This window comes from Hippocampus bargibanti, linkage group LG04 (assembly GCF_051943395.1).
Source record: "Hippocampus bargibanti isolate YZ-2025 linkage group LG04, ASM5194339v1, whole genome shotgun sequence".
NCBI classification, from domain to species: Eukaryota; Metazoa; Chordata; class Actinopteri; order Syngnathiformes; family Syngnathidae; genus Hippocampus; species Hippocampus bargibanti.
The window spans coordinates 18,080,408-18,105,469 of NC_142737.1; the positions used below are offsets into that span (position 1 = coordinate 18,080,408).

The 25,062-nt window shown below is 43.4% G+C and overlaps 2 protein-coding genes across 2 annotated transcripts in view; one reads left to right on the forward strand and one right to left on the reverse strand.

Annotated features, from left to right (window-relative positions):
• The window catches only part of ggt1a (gamma-glutamyltransferase 1a), a 32,502-nt gene extending 23,117 nt beyond the window's left edge, over positions 1 to 9,385 (forward strand). Inside the window, exons 6-13 of the mRNA XM_088994526.1 lie at positions 15 to 175; positions 277 to 426; positions 816 to 952; positions 6,815 to 7,002; positions 7,785 to 7,912; positions 8,129 to 8,241; positions 8,315 to 8,428; positions 8,671 to 9,385. Coding sequence (XP_088850652.1) covers positions 15 to 175; positions 277 to 426; positions 816 to 952; positions 6,815 to 7,002; positions 7,785 to 7,912; positions 8,129 to 8,241; positions 8,315 to 8,428; positions 8,671 to 8,817 — 1,138 coding nt within the window. The 3' untranslated portion in view covers positions 8,818 to 9,385. The remainder of the gene's footprint in view (positions 1 to 14; positions 176 to 276; positions 427 to 815; positions 953 to 6,814; positions 7,003 to 7,784; positions 7,913 to 8,128; positions 8,242 to 8,314; positions 8,429 to 8,670) is intronic.
• A 192-nt stretch (positions 9,386 to 9,577) lies between these two features.
• Positions 9,578 to 20,499, reverse strand: anapc5 (anaphase promoting complex subunit 5). Its single transcript, XM_088994525.1, has 17 exons — positions 20,024 to 20,499; positions 19,864 to 19,943; positions 18,275 to 18,384; positions 17,943 to 18,186; positions 17,799 to 17,865; positions 17,621 to 17,722; positions 17,362 to 17,552; positions 17,207 to 17,288; positions 17,015 to 17,107; positions 16,068 to 16,249; positions 14,730 to 14,865; positions 14,542 to 14,616; positions 14,344 to 14,465; positions 14,170 to 14,277; positions 13,884 to 14,031; positions 13,518 to 13,680; positions 9,578 to 11,347 (listed from the first exon to the last, which is right to left on the reverse strand). Exons 1-17 carry the CDS (start codon positions 20,219 to 20,221, stop codon positions 11,127 to 11,129), a joined length of 2,322 nt encoding a protein of 773 aa, XP_088850651.1. The 5' UTR covers positions 20,222 to 20,499; the 3' UTR covers positions 9,578 to 11,126.
• Between the last annotated feature and the right edge of the window lie 4,563 nt (positions 20,500 to 25,062).

Genomic DNA, 25,062 nt, shown 5'->3' on the forward strand with positions numbered 1-25,062 from the left:
CTCTCATCTTACAGTGAAGTGTTTTGTGATTCCCATAAAAACATTCTCAGGGAAAATGACATTGTAAGATTCCCAAAGCTGGCAGACACTTACCAGAGAATAGCAGAAGGGGGTCCGAACGTGTTCTACAATGGCTCAATGGCACAGAGACTCGTGGATGACATCCATTTCTCAGGTTTTGTGCATCTATTATCTATTACAAATGCCAAAAAAATGCATGTATCTAACCGAATAAAAATCAACTCAAATCAATTGAAACCTCTATCAATGATTTAGGTGGGATTATCACCTTGGACGATTTATTAGAATACCACCCAGTACTGAATGAAAATCCCGTGAAGACCACTATTGGGGATTACACCCTGTATGTCCCAGACGCTCCCTCAAGTGGCCCAGTGTTGGCACTCATTCTCAACATAATCAACGGTGAGCAGCCTGGCCAAGCTTTTGTGAAGTCATGCGCAAGGCAGGATATCAGGAGCGAACATTCCCTTAATGTTTCTAAATTTACTGTATTTTGGTCACAAAAACTCAAGCTATTGATCAAGTCATCGTTTGATTAATATTAAGTCTAATTATGAAAACATATGTAATCCAAAAAGTAAAAATAATTTTATGAGGCTTTCATAGATGACAAAGTCATCACACATTCACATTCATTAATTCGTTCATGTCATTTGATTTGAATAAACACTTTCATGACCCATCACTGTTATGGAAGAAAAAACAAGAAACAAGCCGAAAATATGTGTGACTTTTTATTTATTTACTTTACTATTTATTTACTTTTTTATTTATTACTTTTTATTTTTCAGGGTACAATTTCACCAACGCAAGTGTTTCCACAGCTGAGATGAAGACCCTAACGTATCATCGCATTATAGAGGCTTTCCGTTTTGCCTACGCCAAGAGGAGTAAACTCGGGGACCCGTTTTTTCTCAATATCACCGATGTAAGACTCCAAATTATCACTACCAGCAAATTCCGAGGCATACGTCGACAAACAAACATTCACAATCACACGGAGGGCGCCCGGATTCAAACCCCTGACCTCTTTACTGTGAATTCTATGTGCTCAGCCACAGGTATCACAGTCAAGGCCCGGGGGCCGAATCTGGCCCGTCACATATTTTTATTCGGCCCGCGAAAGCAAATCAAGCATGTCCAGTGCCATGATGCGTACTAAAGTCCGAACCAAATTTTCAAACTGTCATATGCAAACCACTTCAGTTTCTCATGGTTTCCCCAGATTCATAACGACCCTCGCAAGGAAACTGAAACTACGTGGCAAAAATGAGTTTGACACCCATGTGCTAACTCATGTAAAAATACAAACACAGACACACGCACACACACACACACACACACACACACACACACACACACACACACACACACACACACACGCACGCACGCACGCACGCACACACACAATATATATATATATATATATATATATATATATATATATATATATATATAAAAGGGACATAGACTCCCTGATCCACACAACCAGGATCTACAGCAGTGATATCGGAATGTCATTCGGGCTGGAGAAATGTAGTCGGATGGTGACTAAGAGGGGCAAGGTAGTTCACACTGAAGGGGTCTCACTCCCTGAAGGAACAATAGCAGACATTGATGAGAAGGTTTCTTCAGCCGTCATCTGTACAAAAGTGAAAAGGCCACCTTTAAATTAGCTGATTTAAAGAACCACCTCAGATTCAATCTTAGATGTAGACAGAGCCGGTTAATTCCTAAATGCTTGAAGCAAGCACCCCTGGAACCCGGATACTTAGCCGATAAAATGCAACAAAATTATACTAGGAAAATTCTAAATTTGCGAATTAGGAGACTTAACATAGAGATAAAAAACAAACAGTCAGAAATAGAAACTTATTATCAGCGATTACAAACTAAACTTACCCACAAAATCTATCAGGAAGTGTGTGAATTTACTAAATCCGGTTATATGAGGCACCACAGCAAAACCAAAGAGAGACAAAAGGGTAAATTTCAAAAATTACTTTTACTGAAACAATCTCAGCTACTGGTAAACACGCGTAAAATTAGGAATGAACAGTTTGCAAGGGAGAATTGGATCAAAAATTTGTCAGACAGAGATCTCTCAGAGACAGAAAAGGCGGTACTTACCAAAGGTTTAAATTTCTCAGTGACTCCTAAAACTATACCTACTATAGATTATATCACAGCTACTGAATCAGCTATTAAAAATAACAAACTTTCGTATGCAGAGGCAGATGATCTACGCATTAAAATATCAGCTCTTCTCAGTAGTGCCAAACTTCCTCCGTCCAACATAACATTAGAAGAGAGAAAGGCGTTCACTACTCTACAAAAAGACAAAAATATTACTATTTTGCCAGCAGACAAGGGCAGATGCACAGTGCTTCTCAACACATTGGATTATGAAGACAAAATAAATAGGTTAATCAGTGATTCTAACACGTATGAGCAACTAAAAAGGGACCCTTCCAATAGATACAAGAAAGAAATGATTGACTGTCTCCAAAAGTTAGAGAAAGGAAAACATATAGACAAACAGATGTATTTTAGATTATACCCGGGAGAGGCCACGCCATGTATCTATGGCCTGCCAAAAATACATAAAGAAGGGTTCCCCCTCAGACCCATTGTTTGTAGCATTGACTCCTCTACATACAATGTAGCCAAATATTTAAAAACTATTTTAGCTCCGTTGGTTGGTAACACACAATATCACGTAGAGAACACCACAGGGTTTGTAGAGAGGATCAAAGACCTCATATTGGAACCTGAGGAAACTTTGGCATCATACGATGTGACTTCTCTCTTTACATCTGTCCCAACCCCAGCAGCAGTCTCAGTGGTGAGGACGAGGCTGCTGGCGGATGTTTCTCTGCATGAAAGAACCAAACTTAAACCGGATCACATCTGCCAATTATTAGAAATCTGCCTTAACACTACGTATTTTCAATTTCGGGAAAAATTTTATAAACAAATTCATGGTTGTGCTATGGGCTCACCAGTTTCACCCATAGTGGCTAATCTTTACATGGAAGAGATGGAGAAACAGGCCCTCGCATCCTTCCCGGGGACAAAACCTAGACACTGGTTTAGATATGTGGACGATACTTTTGTCATAATTAAGAAACAAGAAATTCAATCCTTCACAGATCACCTCAACTCTGTAGACTTCAACATTAAATTTACTCGTGAGGACATTCAAGAGAACCAACAAGCCTTCTTGGATTGTAAAGTAATTATAAAAGAGGACAGAGCGCTAAAAACAGAAGTCTTTAGGAAGGCTACGCACACTGACCAATACTTACTTTTTGACTCTAACCACCCTTTACAACATAAACTAGGAGTTATCAGAACCCTCCAGCATAGGGCTAAACTAATACCAACTAGCACTGAAGGTAGAGAAAAGGAGTCAAAACATATCAGGAGAGCACTCACTAACTGTGGGTACCCTCAGTGGTCATTCAACAAATGTCAGAAAGAAAGAATAGCGAACGAAACCAATAATTCTCAAGATTCAAAAAGGAGAGGAGTAGCAGTACTGTACATTGCAGGAGTTTCTGAAAAATTACAAAGAGTCCTTTGGCAACATAAAATTCCTACTTATTTCAAACCGATAAACACGTTAAGGCAAAAATTAGTGCATCCAAAAGATAGGCTACCAAATGAAAAACAAAGTAATGTAGTTTATTCCATACATTGTAAGAATGAAAATTGTAAAGAACAGTACATTGGGGAGACTCAACAAATTCTCAAAAAAAGACTTTATCAACATCGCAGGGATAATACTAGTGGGCCTCAATCGGCAGTACATTTGCACCTAAAAGCTAGCAACCACTCATTTGACGACAATGAGGTTAAAATCTTAGCGAAAGAACATAGATGGTTTGAAAGGGGGGTAAAAGAGGCGATTCTTATAAAACAACAAAATCCTTCATTAAACCGGTCTGGTGGGGTGAGGTTCAATTTGGATCGTTCATACAATAGCCTGCTTAGGAAAAACAGGTTAGGCAACTTTCGCAATGCTGATGAGGATCGTTATGCTGATGAGGTGATACCGGGGGGAGTGGGGGTAATAGGCCAGTCGTTAGTCAGGAATGTAGGAACAATCAGTGGGGCCACAGGGAGGGGTCACTTGCCCCCCCCAACCTGAGAGTAGGGACCTATCATAGCTGTGTCCGGCGCCACCATGTCTGGACATTAGGGATATATAAATGGGGCCGATACGACCAGTCAGACTTTAGTTCGCTGACGAAGCCTCTTGGATAGGAGGCGAAACGTCCGAAACCTTCACTTTTGTACAGATGACGGCTGAAGAAACCTTCTCATCGATGGACCACTCCTGTACGACTGAGAGCTTACACAGACGAATAGCAGACATTGAAAACAGCTACAAGTACCTCGGTATACCACAGGCCAATGGCAACCTGGAACTAGCAACAAGGAAAGCGGCTACGACCAAATACCTCCAGCGGGTGAGGCAAGTCCTCAGAAGCCAGCTCAATGGCAAGAACAAGACCCGGGCAATAAACAGCTATGCCCTGCCAGTGATCAGATACCCTGCAGGAATAATAAGGTGGCCAAAGGAAGAGATTCAGACCACGGATGTTAAGACCCGAAAACTCCTCACCATGCACGGAGGGTTCCATCCCAAGTCCAGCACCCTGTACCACCGAACCATAACAGAAGTGGCTGATCTCAAGAAGTCCTATCAGTGGCTAGAGAGGGCTGGCCTAAAGGACAGCACAGAGGCACTCATCCTGGCTGCCCAAGAGCAGGCCCTGAACACCAGAGCCATAGAGGCAGGGATATACCACACCAGACAAGACCCAAGGTGTAGGTTGTGCAAAGAGGCACCTGAGACAATCCAACACATAACTGCAGGGTGTAAGATGCTGGCAGGGAAAGCCTACATGGAGCGCCATAACCAGGTGGCTGGCATAGTCTACCGAAACATCTGTGCGGAGTATGGACTGGAAACCCCAAGGTCGAAATGGGAAACACCTCCCAAGGTGGTGGAGAATGACCGAGCAAAGATCCTGTGGGACTTCCAGATACAGACTGACAAGGTGGTAATGGCCAACCAACCAGATATCGTGGTCATAGATAAAGGGAAAAGGAAAGCCGTTGTCGTGGATGTAGCGGTCCCGAGTGATGGAAACATCAGAAAGAAGGAACATGAGAAAATCGAGAAATACCAAGGGCTCAGAGAGGAGCTGGAGAGAGCCTCGAAGGTAAAGGTGACAGTCGTGCCTGTGGTGGTCGGAGCACTCGGGGCAGTGACCCCCAAACTCGACGAGTGGTTGTAACAGATCCCGGGAACAACATCGGATATCTCGGTCCAGAAAAGCGCAGTGCTGGGAACAGCACGGATACTGCGCAGAACCCTCAAGCTTCCTGGCCTCTGGTAGAGGACCCGAGCTGAAATGGTGGACAGACACCACCCATGGTGGGTGAGACGAGGATTTTTTTTTTTTTTTTTTTTTTAGATCAGTAACGTGCAGTCAGCAGAGGCAGGTGAGCCTGTGCCTCACCTGTCATCATGGAAATATCAAATGACAAAATGAATTAAACAGTTATATTTATTTAGTGATTTGTACTTTAACATTCTTTTCCATTTAACTTCACCATTTTTAGAATTTTTTTTCAAAATCACTGAATTTTCACATTTACCGTTCAAATACTAAGTGGAGACGAGCGGTGAGGCACCAGCCGGCTGAGCCTCACTATGGATTGCGCAATCACTATGCTAACTGTGCTGGCTTGCTCTGCAGTGAGACCGCATTGCTGTCCCTCTGCATATCGCTATTAAAGTGTTCAAAAGCTTTTAGTATATGAACTAAATTTCTACAGTTTAGCTGGTGTATATAATGTACAGTCACTGTACATTATAAAAACTGTACTACAGTGTTTATTTTATTTTTGTCAAAACTGTGTGCATAGGTGAGGCACACAGTTCTCCTGCCTCATGACAGGGGGCGCTGGTGATTACAGATTCTTCTTGTGACTCCTCGGCTGCAGAATAATAGAATTAGTGACAGCAAGCTACAGTAAACAGTTTGCAAGTTAAGTCCAACCATCCAGTCATTTTTTCGTGTTGCTAGGCCTTATTTTCAGAATGGAGAATTGAAAGAATTTTCTAAACTGGACTTTCAATCGAAACAGGAGATAATAATGAAAGTAAGACCAACACCGGACTTTATAGCTCAACGCTGGTGAGGGATGAATTTAAATCAGCTTTTTGGCCAAGAAGGATCTCATTGAAACTATTCCTGAAGCGACAAAGTTGCTCCAGCTCGTGCTCACTGTTCCAACTACTACAGCATCAGTGGAGCGGTCATTCTCAGCACAAAAGACTGAAAACATACAGTCGGAACAGGACTCATCAAGGACGACTTTCTTAACTGGCAGTGATCTCCATTGAGACAGAGAGACTTGGACTTCATTTATAAGTAAAGGTAGCACGATAATATATTTTTTTATGCTACAGTTTGTATACAGTATATAAAGAATGCTGACATGACATTTTAAACAAAACATGTTAACTGTTGCCAATCAAATGGTGAATAAGCTACTCTGTGGAGTTCACATGTTTGTAAATCTGACTGTGATGACGTCAGTGCCTCACCAGCCAAGTACCTCACCGCACATCACTATATATATATATATATATATATATATATATATATATATATATATATATATATATATATAGTATATACAGTATCTTTCAATATTCCCATTTTGTGTGCTCATAGTCTTTAACTGCAAACTGTTTGGCTCCTCTCAGCTCATCCAAAACATGACCTCAACATTTTTTGCTGAAGGCATAAGGAAGAAAATTACAGATGAGACGACTCATCCAGACATTTACTACGAGCCGGATTATTTTGTCCCAGACAGCCATGGAACAGCTCATCTGTCGGTGATAGCTGAAGATGGCAGCGCCGTGGCAGCCACCAGCACGATTAATCTATAGTAAGATTCTTATCGGTCTTGTCGGAATGAATCAGAACATTCACTTCTCTTTCTTTGACCTACATCACCAATCTGATAAACCGTATTTGTAACGGTATAATGGCCACTTCAAAGCTTGGGAAATAAACACAGACAAGTTAAGAGAGTTTTGATTTATTATGTCCCTGACAATTTTGAAGGAGCTTAATTGTTTGGGGGGCGGCCGGGTAGTCGAGTGGTTAGCACACCGGCTTAACAGTGCAGAGGTCGCCGGTTCGCGTCCCGGTCCGGCCTCCCTGTGTGGAGTTTGCATGTTCTCCCCGGGCCCGCGTGGGTTTTCTCCGGGTCCTCCTGTTTCCTCCCACATTCCAAAAACATGGCAGGCAGATTGAAGACTCCAAATTGTCTCTAGGTGTGAGTGTGAGAGTGACTGTTGTTTGTCTTTGTGTGCCATGCGATTGGCTGGCAACCAATTCAGGGTGTCCCCCGCCTCGTGCCCGAAGACAGCTGGGATTGGCTCCAGCACCTGCCGCGACCCTAATGATGAATAAGCGGGATGGAAAATGGATGGATGGATGGATGGATGGATAATTGTTTGCGTTCCTTAGAATGAACAGCTCAATTTGGCACATTTTTAATGCAAGCATTTATTGAGGACTAATATGAATAATTGTCAAACTGTGTGAAAATGTGAAAACAATGTAATTTCTAATTAAGAGACCCACTCAAAAAAACCAACTCGAAATTTGGCCAGGGCATAATTATTGTTGTTGCTTCATGAGTATGCTTGCTTGTGTATCCAGCTTTGGGTCCAAAGTCATGTCTCGATCAACTGGAATCATTTTCAATAATGAAATGGATGACTTCAGCTCTCCATACATAATCAACGGCTTCGGAGTCCCTCCCTCGCCAAACAACTTCATCCAACCAGGTGAGACGTGTCCGTCCACTTTCGGTCATTATCATGGAGCACTGTGTGCTCGTCTGGTATTTTGTAATGAAGGGTTGATGGGTCTTAGTTTTCACAACCAGTGAGCTTTTATGCCTTGCGAGTGCCTGTGGGCATTTGTTTATTTTCAGAAAGCTGAGAGAGATGTTCAAGAACAAACCTCAGTTCACTCCGGGGAATTGTGTTCATCTATTACAGGAAAGAGGCCTCTGTCTTCCATGTGTCCCACAATCATCTTTGATAAAGACAGAAGAGTCAAAATGGTTGTTGGAGCATCTGGAGGCACAAAAATTACCACAGCAACAGCTTTGGTAAAACCACTTCCGTATAGTCTCATTTCATCACGTCTTCAAATGTCATGCCTCCTTTTTGTCTTGTGAACAGGTCATCCTGAACTCTTTGTTCTTTAAGTACAATTTGAGGAAAGCGGTGACTGAGCCGCGAGTGCACAATCAGCTCAATCCAACTATGACCGTAGTGGAGCAAGACTTTGAAAAGGTGAGGGAAGGTATCAGGTTACCATAATGGCACTTGCATTTTTGTACAGATTTTTAACTCGTGTAATCAAGAGAAATACATAGAATGTGTTTTACATGTAATCTTCCATGGTTAATGTGGCACGCACAGAAATAAGATTCATTTGAGATGCTTTGACGCAGTCAATTGCAAAATAACAGCCGCCGATAACCACTAGCTCAAAAGTGCATACATAATAAGACTTGCCTGTGTGTGCCTACTAGAGAGTCCTTGAAGGCCTAATCTGGAAGAACCACGTCACACAGCTGCAGAACGATCCAGATTCTGTGGTTCAGGTGGTGATGCGACAGGGAGAGCATCTCTGTGCAGAATCAGACCCCAGGAAAGGAGGATACCCTGCCGGATACTGAACGTGGTTCTGCACTCCCTCAAAATTAGACAACGGATGATTTAGTTTTCATACGTCTGAGAGGTGAGACAAACACTAAATATCCAACATTGCTGCTTTTTGGTTGTTGTTTTTTTCTTTTTAATTTTTTTTCATGAATTAAGTTACATCTGTTTTGAACTATCTCTTTTAAATACGCACTGATGTTATTCGAATACGAAGAGAGGATGGTGAGGTTTTTGATATTTGACCGATTTTTAAGTAAAGCCGACTTGATTTGGACAGTAACCAAATCAAATTAAATGTCTGCCATTATCTTCCTTCATATCTGTGATGTCACCCCAATTTTCTGAAGACAAATGACAATGTTGTTTCGATACGAGGAGAAGCATTAAATTGTTACTTTATCGTAAATTGTACATGTATGATATAGAACAGCTGTTAAGTTTATGTTTTGTTAATTCTGAAAACATCTGAACATACTGTATATATTTATAAACCATGAATTATTTTCATCCATGTTTCTGACCAGAATTAAACATTTGAAATGCATGCTTTTATACTTTGTGGACACTAAATTTGTTATATTTTATAATTTGATTGGAAAATTAAGCAATATTTGATTTTTTAAACACATCTTAAAAGTTATGGACTGAATCAACAGAATCAGAAGTTAGCAAAATGGAGCCATCTTGGGTTTGAAAAAAAAAAAACAACCTAAACATTAACAAAAGCACTTTTGAAACTTGAAGGACAACCAACACCATTTTTTTGTTTCCTAATTGACATCAGAAAAACGTTTTATAGTATCTAAAATACCCAAAACACACAGGCTGATATTTTAGTCAAACGCCAAACACCAAAAAAACGACTTAAAGGACAACCGACATCACTTTTTTGTTTCCTGACATCAGAAAAACTTTTTATAGCATCAAAAATACCCAATACACACAGTATGATATTTTTAGTCAAATGCAAAACACCATTAAAAATGACTTAAAGTGTCCGAAATCTGCAAAAAAAATGAACCCGGAAGTGGCCAGTTTCAGAAGGTCCCGCCCCTTTGTTCGTGGCGTCACCATAAGACGTCTTGCCTTGCTGCAGAATCAAAACAATGGCTTCAGATTCAGAGAATATGCTTTCTTGTTACTCATCCAGTTATGAATATGATTCAAATAGTTCTGAAGAGGAAACCATACATGTTTGCAATCGATTAAAGAATTTATTCTGTGCCATATTGAGGCAATAGGGTGGCAAATGTAGCACTACAAAAGAGGCAGAAAATGGCGACAAAGCTCCGTGTAAGGAATTATTCAACCCGTTTCCACAGGCTGATTAATTCCTTACATGGAGCTTTGTCGCCCTTTTCTGCCTCTTTTTGGTGCAACATGAAGTTTTAAGACCAAACAAGTACAGCAAAATGCATTGACGTGATGGAAGGACTGCTACAATGTGTCCTTTTTTCCGTCAGGGGCGTTCCTTCAGTGACGTAGGGTGAGGACTCGTCACCAACTCGAAAACAAGACTTCCGGAATATTCAGTGCGAGTCTTAAAAAGTAAAATATAGCTATATGCGGTGGAATCTTTGTAAAATACGCTCATTAGAAGTCATTTGAAGCCATTTTACAAATTATGGACACAACTTGTCCGCAGACGTCGGTTGTCCTTTAAAGTGTGCTAAAACTGCAAAAAATTTAGCTGCAAATTGGGGATGCCTCCAAATCTTATGGGACACATGAAGAGGGATCAAGTATTTCCAGGGGGAAAATGTCCAGTCAGACAAGATAGAGTTTATTATTGTCCACACAGCGAGCCAAAGATAAGTGGAATTCAGACAGTGTCTCGTTATGTCTACATTCTAAGTGGAATCAAAAATTTCTCCTGTGGATTCATAATCAGTATTCTCCCGGCAGACTGTGAATATTATCCAGGCAAGATTGGCTCCATTCATCAAAAAGCTGCAGTGGAATGACAACGGATGATAAACTTTTGTCATATCGAGCAGTGTCTGACACCGGGGCTCACTGTTGTGGCGCATGCAATGAAGCCATGTTGTATTGAGCAATGTGTCATTCCAACCTGGGGGCGACTTGAACACGTTTATAAATTGCTGTTTTAAAAGTGGAGGTGAAGGGTAGACTTTGGTTCCACACAAAAGTCATCGCGCAGAGTGCATTTTTGGTGCCAGAACACTACAGAATTCAATCCACATTCCCCTCTTGATGGTATAAATAAATGTTCAAGGTCAAGGGGCTGGGAGCAGAACCAAAAATAACATGGTCTTACTGCCACCTAGCGGCGATTGCAGCCTTTTTATTTGTTCAAAGAGCGTTAAAGGCGCATTGAAAGCGGCAGCGCCGGCGATTGCAGTTCCTGGTCCAACAGGCGAAAGAGCATGGCACTTTTGTTGCGTTGTGACGTTTGTCCCAGAGAATGGTAGAGCTGAGCCTGAAGGTAGTGGACCTGTCGCAGGTGCTCCTTGCAGTTCAGCTTGAAGAAATAAACTGCAGCCTCATTTAACATGTCCACCGCTGAAACCACAGCGTGCACATCTGTTGGGAGATGGTCAATTGCTAAGGGAAAGCTATTTGAGCATTTGATTCACGTTTGATATGAAGGTTCACGTATATTCTCTTTTTCCTCAGTTGTCATGCAATTAGGCATACTGGTTGAATAACTGAATTACTTGGATGACTTTTCTATTCAACTACTAGGAATACTATTGGCATATCCAATGAAATCTTAACAGTAAGCCATTGTGCTGTACTAAAATCATTAGTAATAACTAGCAGGCATATACCACACATGAGTAACCTTGTTATTGGTATGCAGCTTTAGGTCCTCATGTTATAAAACTATGCTTATTGTTCTTAGTTGGGCAATTTTGCCATAGTGGTCAGACGACAAAATATGACAAGCAAGGAAAAACGGTGTACTTGTTGATATATGTGCACTCCTAGTATTACTAGTGAAAGTCAAAAGTAACCAGTAGTACTAGAATAGTACCATATTTTTATCAACCAATAAAGTGTTTGCCTGACAAGTAACATGTTCTTGCCCCACTAGTACGTCAAAGTTGTCCGACTAGTGAGGAGAATGTGGTGTACTAGGATTTGGACCTTAACCCATTCACTGCCAGACGATGTGCAAACAAGTGTGCCAGGGTTTTTGTCATTTTCACACCAATTGCAGGACCCTCAGAATATTGAGTTTTACGACTACTTAACATTCAATACAGCGAATCCTTAGACTCTCTGCTTTCATCAGAAAAAATGAGTTTTTATATATACACACACACACACACACACACGCGCGCGCGCGCGCACACACACACACACACACACACACACACACACACACACACACACACACACACACACACACACACACACACACACACACACACACACACACACACACACACACACACACACACACATATATATATATATATATATATATATATATATATATATATATATATATATATATATATATATATATATATATATACAGTAAAGTCTCGTTATATCGATATCGGATATATCGATAGTCCCGGTTATATCGATACTATTTCTATGCACGCACGGAGAATATTACATGCAAACAGGGTCGGATATATCGATAGTCCCGGTTATATAGATATTTTTTCGGACTCCCTTGAATATCGATATAACGAGACTTTACTGTGTATATATATATATATATATATATATATATATATATATATATATATATATATATATATATATATATATATATATATATATATATATATATATATATATACACACACACACACACACACACACACACACATATACATACACGCATATATATATATATATATACATACACACACACACACACACACACACACACACACACACACACACACACACACACACACACACACACACACACACACACACATATATATATATATATATATATATATATATATATATATATATACACACATATACATATGCTGTAAGTAAAGTATCTGCTTTAAATTATATACACACACACACACACACACACACGCACGCACACACACACACACACACACACACATACATACATATATATATACACACACACACACACACACACACACACACACACACACACACACACAAGCTGGAACAAAGCACTAACATGGAAAAAATCAAAATGCTGCCTCCTTTTGGAAAGGAAAAAACATTGCCAGAGGCCATGGCCAGTGCTTTATCGGCACCCAAACAAGAAAAAACAAAACCTGAACAAATTTGGGAATGCCGCTCTACGACATATTTTCAATTCCCAAATACATTTGTGAATGGCAGTGAATAAGTTAAGATGGATAGAAAGGATATCGTGGGGGAAAAAAAGCACAAAGGGGCAGTACAGTAAAGTCAAATATTTTCTTTACATTAATCATGCCATGACATCCTGATTCACCTGTTTTCTGTGATCGGTTTTGTGACATTCACAAGCTTTAAACTCCACCACTGTAATGCCTTTTTCAGTGGACTGTTAATGGGACAGCAGAGAGGATTTTGCTGCTTAATTCAGATTCTACAATCGGCACTTTACTCAGAACGCCATTTTTAGACTCGTGGGGGCTTACAGAACATATTGGAAAGAAAAACTTCCCCTTTAAAGGATCTTCAGGAGCCACTGAATGTGAGGCTGAAGAGCTACTCAAGTTGGGCTTGTGTGGGAGACGGAGATTGTCACCTGTTTGCCCTTGTCCATTTGGCCTGAATCCAGAAATGGCCATCTGACAGCGGGCTGCCAGCAGCAGGGCACGCCCCTTGTCCACCAGCGCTCCATGGGCCAGAACAGGCTCAATGGCTTCATGCAGAACAAGAAGTGCCTGCTCAGGTATGCCCAACATTAACTACGAAAAGGGAAAACAAGAAAATAAAAATCTCTCCATCTCTCGAATATACAGCAGAATATTTTGTACTTCTTCTTCTTTTCCTTTCGGCTTTTCCCTTCAAGGGGTTGCCACAGCGAATCAGTGTCCTCCATCTTCAGAGGTTTGATTCACATGTTTGTTTTGGCCAAGCTTTTACGTCGGATGCCCTTCCTGACACTGACCTGTGTAAAGGTCAGGTGAAGGAGGGTCTCTGAGGCCAGCGACTGTAGGTGGTGCTGTCGGGCCAGAGCCAAGGCTTGGAAAAGCAGAGGAAGGGCTGTGGAGAAGCCAGAGGATCCCCAGTGGACCTCAGCCGTGGAAAGCATTACTCTGCATGAGACAAAGCACCCGGTGATTCCTCCAATAAAACTATCACATTTCTCATGAGAAGAAATGTTCACATTACATATTTAGTTTATAATTGTGCATTAGGATAGGGTTGGTAAGATTACAGCAGCTTTTTTGTACCTGATGATCATCTCTGTGCATTTGGTCTTCTCACAGTGCACTTGCAGTCGCTGCAAAATGCTGTAGGCTTCGGTGGTCCGATGGAGAACTTTTAAAACTTGTACTTTTCTGGCAATAAATACAGAAGTTGAACTCGACTTGGGAGAAATAACTTCATGTGCGCCTTCATATTACCTGTAGAGGCCCTCTGTTTTGTTTAAAGCAGAAATGGAAGGGACCAGTTGCTCTGCCAAATTGTATTGTCCCTCAATCATATGCCTCTGAAACTGGATTTTTAGATCACACAGCATCCATAGCTGTGTTGGAAAATAAAAAGGATCTGAATGCAGGACTCGATTTATGGAGAAATGACTTGCGGGCCAGAGGACACACCTTGGCGTGCTGTGTGTGAGCAGGAAACTGATCTTTCAGATGCTGTAGGATTTCGGAAACGGCAGCGTATAGGCCCTGTAGGACAAGTCAATGTGGTTTGTGAACAGTGGCGTCGACTCCCTTTGCTCGGCTTGGTATCATAGCAGGGCATAAATCATGTGTACAGTATACAGAATCCAAAATGCGACCTGCTCAGCATGCAATTCAGCCAGATGGCAGAGAGCCACGGCGAAGGCCTCCGTGTTGTTCTGCTGGACCCCGTAGTTGACCGGCTCCAAGCTGCTCATGTGAAGGAGCAGTTGGGCCTGCTGCAGAGCCATGGTGCTGCACATATAAACAAGACGGGAGTCAGACAATTCATCTTTACAGATTGTAATGTAATTGAGTTATTGAAATGATCATTACTCAATTTGTATCCGTTACTGTGCTGATGACCATTTTGTGTTTGGGAGCCTTTTACTGAGCGAGTTGCTTGTTCTGTAGCCACAATGGGACATAAGTCTTCTTGTGCCGGTCCCAAGCCCGGATAAATACAGAGGGTTGTGTCAGGAAGGGCATCCGACGTAAAAGCTTGGCCAAAACAACCATGCGTATCATACCTCTGAAGATGGAGGTTACTGATTCGCTGTGGCGACCCCTTGAAGGGAAAAGCCGAAAGGAAAAGAAGAAGACTTGCACCATTTCAAATGTGTGTATTTTAGAATTGCTTTGCTCGCATCCATTGCATGTCCATTCCAAGAAGTACGGCTGAATAAAAATAACGCAACTTTAAACTTTTTGGTACTCATGCAACGCAATAAATTGATCTGTATACCAATATTCAATGTCAGACTTATATTAAATAAAGTCTAAAGTTTTATAGACTAGGTTTACACTAAAACAGAAGTAAAGTAACCAATTAACTCATTTGCTGCCATTCCCGAATTTGTTGGGGTCTTGTTTTTTGTTGCGAGGGGTGCCGATAAAGCGCTGGTTAGACCTTTGGCAATAATTTTCCCTTCCACAAGGGGGCATCGTTTCCCTTTTGTCCATGTTAGCGCTTTGTTCCAGCTTCAGCTGTATTGTATTGTATTTTGTACAGCCACCCTCATTTCAAGCTCAGATAACTCCAGACCCATCTAACTTAGAAATTATCTCTTTTTGTCTGATGAAAGAAGAGAGTCGAAGGTTTCTGACGCTGCATTGCATATTTATGTAGTTCTAAAACTCAATATTCTGTAGGTCCTGCAATTTGAGTGAAAATGACAAAAACCCAGGCACTGGAGTGGACACATTTTTGCACATCGTCTGGCAGTGAATGAGTGAATATGAACATTTATTTTTCACGTAAGGAAACGAGGCTATGCAAAAATGGACTAGACTTCATAAATCCTGACAATATGTAAATACACACACCCGCACACACATACATTCCAGCCTACCAATGACCAAAATGAAGTTGAATGCGGTTTGTAAATTGAAAATTAGATTCTACAACGCAACAATGTCAATTTGAATTTGATTATTTGTTCAATCTATGTGCCGACCTTTTGCCGTACATCCTCCATATGGATGTCGTTTGAGCCAGGCTGATCTCAATCAGCTCTGAGAGGCTGTGCTTCCAGTGCAGGACGTCCGTGTCCTTCAGTGCATCCATCAGTTTGTGTGCCATTTTACCCTGTCTGGTGCCCTGCTGGACCAATGACTGGATGCCAAGCGACGCCAGGTACTGCAGCAGAGAAAGTAATCCAATGTTGAGAATTAGGGTGGATGAGGTGTGATCTCCCATCAGAACAGTTTTTTAAGTCTATTGCTGGGAAACTCCAAGATCAGCCTGCTTAGTGAGATGTCCAAGGCCAGGTTTTTTGGTTTCTGAACCAGTTTGTTGGAAAGTATTGCATTTATTGGTAGATGATACTCATTCAGATTGTTCAGGATTAGTTTTTTGGGCGTTGGAAAGATTTGGGCTGATTTGGGGCAAGTGAGAACTCAAGCGGTTTTTTTGAACAAGTGGCTGACAATGTTAATAAATACCTTTGCTAGCATTATGTTGGGAAAAGCGACACTGCTTTGACACCCATTGAAACATATGGTTTAGTATTTAGATCTGATTCGCAAGAACACACAGGCAGGATTCTGAAAAACCTAAATCATGCTTCTGATGCCGCCGCCAAGTTCCGTTTCCACTTCACTTCTGCTTACTTCCTGCAGTCAAGTTGACTTTTTTTTTCTCTCTCATATTGTTATATCACAAATAAAACTAAGCTGGTGTGTCTTATAGGCTGAAGAGTTTCAACAACAAATTATAGTTCTTGTATGACAAAAGAATTTGCAGCTCAGTTGACTTCTGTTTCTCTATCATCTCTTTGATGAGACACTGAATGTCGGATTTGGTGAAATCTCATTTGCTGGAAGCTTTTAATTAAAAATCAACAGTAAAATATGGCCCCCGGCACTTCTCATGATAGCAATCCTCAAGGTATGTTATACTCACCGGCAGGCAGAAATGAACAGCCATTTTAACAGAATCTTCAGTTAAAACGGTGCTGTCACATCCTTTCATCTGTTCCAGTGTATAGAGCCAACTCTGATGCAGGACGGTCAAAAACGAAAAGGAAAAGTGGCGAAGATCATGATCAACAATTGTTCAAAAAATATACAGATGTGAAATAGAAGTTGGTCTTACCAAACAGTGCTGCAAGCAGACATGATCGTTGGACTCTTGGGCGATGCGCATGGCCTCTTGCAGAACCAGACCGGCCTGTAGGCTAGGGGACAGAAAAGGGAACATTCAGATGATCCAAAAACCCATCTGTTGAGGTCTACTGCTCTTGCACTCACTAGTGCCCAAAGCGGCAGTGAAGGCTAGCCAAGTTTAGAGTGGCGTAGCGAAGATTTCTGCTGTAGCCATCTTCTCCATTGCTTTTTCCTTCATTCCCAGATAAGATGAGGCGGTCGAAATAATGCAGAAGACTGTGGGTGGAGAGGTATATGTCCTGTACTCTGATGCTGTTCAGGTAGTTTAAGTAGTGCTGAGGAAAGAGAAGACCATCTATGAAATTATTCAAAGGTCGAAATTGTGAGCTTGAAAAAGACTCACGGCCTCAGCAAAGTCTGGATTAAACTTGAGCATGTTGTTGACCTCCTCCTGTAGCAATGCAGGTTTTAAAGCTTTGTTTTCATCGTTCTTCAGAAGGTACGCCTGGGGACAAACCAAAAAAATTGCATCACACAAATGTCAGTGGATATAGAACAAACAGCTCAAGTTAGAAACTCACTTGTCTCGCAAGGAAGTACTCGGCTTGTTTTTGTGACAGGGGACCACGGCTTGGAGTGTTTTCAGGCCTAATACAACATCACAGATAATACGAATGAAGAATAACCCCCATCGAAACTTTGTGTAAAACAACTCAAAGACGTACCGAATTTGCGACTCGTCTGGAGAGTTATCCCCCTCCTCCCTATCTAGTCGGTCCCCAACTGCATCCTCAGTACTGGTGAGATCCATATCAAAGTCATCCTCATCTTGAGACATCAAAGCCACTTGGCCCTCACTGGGCTTAGCGTAATTACTGTGGTAGTAAAGCTGCAGTGACTTGTATAACTTGTACACTTGACTAAAGGAAAGCTTATTATAGGCTAGGAGCATGTGTCTCATGAAAAGACCTAAAACACAGGACAAGTAAAGTTGAATCCCCGATTACCGATAGTTCCATTATATATTTTTTTCAGGGAGCTTTGCACTGCTACTTACCCACAACACTGGTTTTATACGCCTCCGAATCAAAAGCAGTGAACGGGGTGATCGGAGTTGAAAAGAAATGCTCCATGTCTTTTAGCTCACCATCAACCATTTCTTGAAGACTTTGAATGGAGGTAAAAAAAAAAAAAAAAAAACAATATGAGAAACACTGTAAATTAATTGTCCACTTCTAAGTTATTCTGACCACAAGAAAGATTGCCATTTTCATATATAGGTCAAGTGGATATAACATGTTTTCCCAGCAATCATCAGACTGTGGGTTTGACTCACACGCTCTCCTATAATTTTCTTTGAGGTAGTTAGGTAGGCTGAGGACCATCCATATGTGACCTGCAATTTTCTGTGACACTATCATGCATTGTATTTCTTTTTCATTCACATTTCCCACATCACCTCACTTGACACTCATCATTGCTCAGTGCTTATCAGTGAGAGAGACTGGAAACTATACTAAGTTAGCTGGAGAGGCTTTAAGCACAGAGAGCGGTTGCGCCAATTCAATGTTCAGAAATGTGGTGACTGTAAATTCGATATTGAGTGCACTGTGACAATGATGACGTTTGTTCATTGTTAATTTACTTAAAACATAAATTTAAAGCTGTCTAGTTTGGAACTCCAGCAGTCGTTGTCCATCTAGCAGCCGCCTGCTTGTTCCCATTTTCAAGTCTCCAAGTTCCATCAGCTCAGCTTATATAGGTTATTATTATAACTAAAACCTCATTTCTCCCGGTACGGTCATCTCCACGAACATATGATGCTGGAAGACAACTTCTGCAGCTACAAATATGCGGAAACATGAATGTGAACAAACATTCATGGGTGATGGGGAAAAACCTTGTCTTTCAATCACTGAAAATAGTTTCAATGAATGCATTTTAGTTGCACATCATTTTTTTGGGGTCTACACAACCGAGTGGGTGGACTTTTTTTATCCAGTCCTATATGGAATGGCTAAAAGTTTAATGGTGCCTTATCCAAACAGTTTGTCGCCAATGTGAGTCCATTAATTGGACAGCTGTGATAGTCTCTAGCAGATCTTCGTGAGGGTGAACGTTTCACAAAATGGGTTGATAGACTAATAATTAAAGTGATTAATTCTGCTGCTTTAACAACAATACAAGGCCAAATATGGAAAAAAATACACTATATCTTTCGTATACCTGTGCAAAACGTGTATGCAATGCCCTCCATAATTATTGTCACCCCTACTTAAGATGTATTAAAAGTCTTTAAAATGATTTTTATTGCATGAAATACTCTGATAATGGAAATTCACCCAGATGGGTGAAAGGCGGGGTACATCCCGAACTGCCTGAAATGTTGGTTACATTGTGATGAATGAATGTATGGGTTACATGTTACTTTTGCTTAGTTTGTGTACATCACATTGCTCAGATGGTTTGAATGTTTCAATATGCTTTTATTTTGAGTTGTTTTACTCTGCTATCAGAGGAGGATAAGACAATATGTATCAATTGCCTGACCTCAACAAAAAAAAGTGAAATAATTCAAATGTCGAATATTAGAATTCTATTAAGGGCTGTATGCGTTTAGGAACGGATTTTCCGTTGTGAGCAAACCTTATTTTAACAGAATACGCAGTCTGTGGACAACACTCTCCCACAGTCTTGAGGAACTGACCAAGAGACAGGTCAGAGCTCTGAAATGCAAGACAAAACAACCACGCTCAGTCACCTCTACTGGGTCAGACTGCAACGTGTCCACATTATTTAAAACTACCTGCTGTAGCGGTAAGATGAGTTTGTTCAGACGTCTTCTTTCCGGTAGAGTGATCTTAAAAGATGTCATCTCGTACAGTAAAGCCAGAACGGTGATTTTATACGGAGTGACCGAGTCTTTGATCCCGAAAACATTAGCATGAACAACTCCGTTGGTCATCATCGGGTTGAAATACAAACTTTCGTGTACACTTGCCATCCTTCTAAATGTTGAGAGTCTCGGTGAAGACGGACGAGCGCTGACGGGTATTCGATGAGACTAGCTTGTTAGCAAGCTAGCAATTGCTAACACATTTAACGTTATCTTGCAATAAAGGCATTATACTTTTTCAGCTGATTGTTTTCTTTAAAAACAAAGCATCTGATCATTCGCTTGTACCTCGCCAATTCGTATGTCCATCTAATTGTAACAATAAAACACCGGAACAAAAGTTGTTTACTTCTGTCCACTTCAAAATACGTCGGTGTGACGCAATGGGTCCGTCTGCCATAACTTTATTTTGAGCGCATTCGTTTACATAATAATAATAATAATAATAATAATAATAATAATAATAATAATAATAATAATAATAATAATAATAATAATAATAATATATGTGTAATATATAATATATATAATATATACGGAGTTGTGCACTTAGATTATTAAATTATGAAGGAAATGACGCAACGGCGCACAGTGTGGCACCATGTCGCGCCCATAGTTTCCAGAACAATCTCGAGGAGATTCAGGGTGAGTCGCAATTTTCTATTGGTCTCGATTAACGCGCATTTTCATGACAATATCTTATGTTTCCCCTTTTGTACTGTCTAGTGTTACCTAATCAGTTCCCTTGTTCATTTCGAGTCCAGATTACTTTTTGTGTCATTATTTACTTTGTAGCAGTTGAGGAATGAGAACACACAGTCGATTGGAGTACGTCTTTATTCCAACTGCTAACAAGTAGAAAGAGAGACAAAACGGAAACTGCAGTGAAATATATGTGATATAAACCCGCCCCCTCCCGTACACCTGCTGGGTGAGATCTGGTCCTAGTGCCCGCCACACAGCCCCCCCCCCAGAACACCCAGAAGGACAGTCAAGGCGAAAATCTAGCAGGGGGCTTGACCAGCCTGCCACAACGACTATGCAGTCCGTCGTTCGGTGGTGAAGGTGAAATTGCTCGGGCAGGTGATCCGGGTGAGAAATGAGTGGGGGAACGACACTCAACCCTGGCATGCCGCGGAGAGGCTGGAGGTTTTGGAGGGCGTCCGCGACGTGGGACCTGGGCCGGCGAAACGTCCTCGCCTGCAAATATGTGAGCCAGCTTGAGTCTGTCTATTGAAATGCCCTCCCATCTCCCACCCATATCGAGCACAAAACTCTTTTCCCCGTGTTCGAGCACTCTAAACGGGCCATCATACGGCGGCCGGAGGGGAGAGCGGTGGGCATCATGACGCACGAAGACGAAACGGGCTGACCTAAGAGCAGACGGAACAAATATTTTGGGGACGCCGTGGTGAAATGGTGCTGGAGCCAGGGGCTCCCCTGGCAAAAGGGGGAAAGAAGGTGCACCCGAAGCTTCAGGCAGAAATTCACCAGGGATGCGGAGTGGCTGACCGAGTACTAACTCTGCCGGAGCGGCGTTAAGGTCTTCTTTAGGAACTGAACGTAACCCGAGCAGGACCCACGGAAGCCGGTCAACCCAGTTACCATCCGATAGTGCGGCCCGTAGCGCGGCTTTAAGTGACCGGTGGAAACGTTCACACATCCCGTTAGCCTGTGGGTGGTAGGCCATAATGCGGTGTACCTGCACACCCAAGGACTGCGCCATGGCCGACCAGAGCTCGGACACAAACTGGGGGCCTCTGTCCGAAGTGATATCGGACGGCGTGCCGAAACGTGCGACCCAGGATGACAGAAATGCGCGGGCAATGTCTGTCGAGGTTGTGGAGGTCAGGGGGACAGCTTCCGGCCACCTAGTGGTCCGATCGACCATAGTGAGGAGATGTGTGCAACCCTGCGAAGGAGGGAGGGGCCCGACCAGGTCCACATGGACGTGGTCAAATCTCCTGGCCGGAATCGGAAAAGTTTCTAGGTTCGCCCCGGTGTGCCTGTGGACTTTGGCGCGCTGACATGCCACGCATGCAGCTGCCCACTTCCTGACGTCCTTTCTTAACCCAGGCCAGACAAACTTGGCCCCAAGTAGTTTGACTGACGTCCGGACGCCAGGGTGTGAAAGGGAATGAATTGAATCAAAAATTCGCCGACGCCACTCCTGCGGAACCACGGGACGAGTGCGACCCGTAGACACATCGCAGAGGAGAGCGGGACCCCCTTCACACACTGCCACCTCCTCCAGTTTCAGGGCCGTGCCTGCTGCCTTGAGTTCGTGGATGTCCGGATCCTCAGATTGGGCCGTGGCCATCTCTGAAAAATCCACCCCGAGCTGGACTGGACAAACGATCGTGCGTGACAGGCAATCGGCCACAGGGTTACATTTGCCGGCCACATGCCGAATGTATGTTGTGAATTCGGAAATAGCCGCTAGATGCCGTTGCTGTCGGGCCGACCACGGTTCGGTCACCTTGGACATGGCGAATGTAAGGGGTTTATGATCTACGTAGGCGGTGAACCGGCGCCCCTCGAGGAGGAAACGAAAATGGCGCGTTGCAAGATAGAGTGCTAACAACTCTCTGTCGAAAACACTATACTTGCGTTCGTTATCTTGCAGCTTCCGACTGAAAAATGCAAGGGGCTGCTATTCGTTCTCCACAAGCTGCTCAACCACCGCCCCTACGGCAACATCAGACGCGTCGGTAGTCAAGGCCACCTGTGCGGTTGAGATCGGGTGGACCAGAAGAGTTGCACCCGCAAGAGCTTCCTTGGCTCGTTCAAAGGACTGCACTCGTTGCGGGGCCCACTCGACGGGTTCATTAGCCTTCTTTTTTCTCAAGGCGCCGTAGAGGGGTTGTAGGAGGTCGGCTGCGTGAGGAAGAAAACGGGTGTAAAAATTTATCATGCCCAAAAACTCCTGAAAAGCTTTAACTGTGGCTGGGCGGGGGAAATTCACCACAGCCTGCACTTTGGCGGGTAAGGGGATGGCACCCTGTGGAGAAATGCGGTGCCCCAAGAAATCGATCTTGGGCAAACCAAATTGGCACTTCACAGGGTTGATGATAAGGCCATGCGCATCAAGACGCTTGAAAACCATCCTTAAGTGCGACAGGTGTTCCTGTGGTGAAGGCCTGGCCACAAGAATGTCGTCGAGGTAGACGAACACAAAATCTAGGCCTCGCAAGACTGAGTCCATCAGTCTCTGAAAGGTCTGTGCCGCCCCCTTCAGGCCAAAAGGCATACGGAGGAATTCAAAGAGGCCAAAAGGGGTTATTACTGCAGTTTTTGGCACATCTTCTGCCCGTACCGGAACCTGGTGATAACCGCGAACGAGGTCAACTTTGGAAAAGATCACGGCTCCGGCCAAACGTGCGGAAAAGTCCTGGATGTGCGGAATTGGGTAACGGTCGTGTGTGGTTACATTATTAAGCCGACGAAAATCACCGCACGGCCGCCAAGAACCGTCACTTTTGGGGACCATGTGCAATGGTGAGGCCCACGGGCTGTTGGAACGCCTCACGATGCCCAAACGCTCCATCGTCGCGAACTCCCCTTTCGCCATTGCCAATTTTGCCGCGTCGAGGCGACGAGCGCGGGCAAAAACTGGCGGGCCAACCGTGGGAATGAAATGTTGTACCCCGTGTTTTGTATCGGCATTGGAAAAGGCGGGGTGTTCATCAGGCGTTCATAAACGTTACCTGACGTTAAATAATTTGCGTGCGTCAACGCTCCAAGCCCTCCAGCCTCACATGGGAAAGTGGCGAAAGAGATGGCGTCGATCAAACGACGGCTAGCAATGTCCACAAGCAGTCCATGAGCGCCCGGTAGTCGAGTGGTTAGCACACTGGCTTCACAGTGCAGAGGTCGCCGGTTCGCGTCCCACCCCGACCTCCCTGTGTGGAGTTTGCATGTTCTCCCCGGACCCGCGTGGGTTTTCTCCGGGTCCTCCGGTTTCCTCCCACACTCCAAAAACATGCGTGGCAGGCAGATTGACCACTCCAAATTGTCCCTAGGTGTGAGTGTGAGAGTGACTGTTGTATGTCTTTGTGTGCCCTGCGATTGGCTGGCAACCAATTCAGGGTGTCCCCCGCCTCGTGCCCGAAGACAGCTGAGATAGGCTCCAGCAACCCCCGCGACCCTAATGAGGAATCAGCGGTACGGAAAATGAGATGAGATGAGAACGCTCCAAGCCCTCCAGCCTCACATGGGAAAGTGGCGAAAGAGATGGCGTTGATCAAACGACGGCTAGCAATGTCCACAAGCAGTCCATGAGCGCATAAAAAATCCGCGCCGATTATCGGAACTGTAATCGAGGCCACAATAAAGTCCCACTCGAATTTTCGTTCGTGGAAACACACAGTTACCGGCGCTGGCGTTTCCCGGAGCCTCGTAGGTGCAGGGTGGTGTGCAGCGTCGGGCCTTGGCGCCAAACCGCTGGTGGAAAAAACAGAGGGCTTTCTCGTGTCGCTTCCGCGTGACCACTCCAGCTACTAGGGTCGGGTCGATGTTCGCTGCCGCTCCGCCGAGGGGTTCGGCCGTCACGCTTCGCACGGCGAACCTCCGTGTCGCCAGAAGCACCCGGTCCGCTTCTTCAGCCAAACCTCGGTAGTCGCCGGTGGCTAGGCACGTCGAGTTGGCTAGCACGGCGTGCACACAGGCCGGTAGCTGGCGAAGGAACACGTGGGGGAACAGGAATCCGCCGTCATCCGAACCTAGTAGCGACAACATTTTGTCCATCAGGTCCACTGCTGTTCCGTCGCCGAGTCCGGGAAGAGAAAGAAGCCTGTCTGCTCTCTCAGAGGCCGATAACGTGAACCGTCGGAGCAGCAGGTGTTTGAGCGCTGCGTATTTTTTGCTCGGTGGAGGTGCACGCAAGAGAGGCAGCACACGACGAGTCGTCTGTTTGTTGAGAGACGCCACGACCAGATAATATTTCGGCT

Excerpts from the sequence above, each read along its gene's own strand:
- anapc5 (XM_088994525.1), bottom strand. The coding sequence starts at position 20,221 with ATGGCAAGTGTACACGAAAGTTTGTATTTCAACCCGATGATGACCAAC. Across the intron at positions 17,866-17,942 it reads CCAGACGAGTCGCAAATTCG|GCCTGAAAACACTCCAAGCC; the intron begins GTACGTCTTTGA and ends ATGTTGTATTAG. Across the intron at positions 14,466-14,541 it reads CTCACACACAGCACGCCAAG|CTATGGATGCTGTGTGATCT; the intron begins GTGTGTCCTCTG and ends TTTCCAACACAG.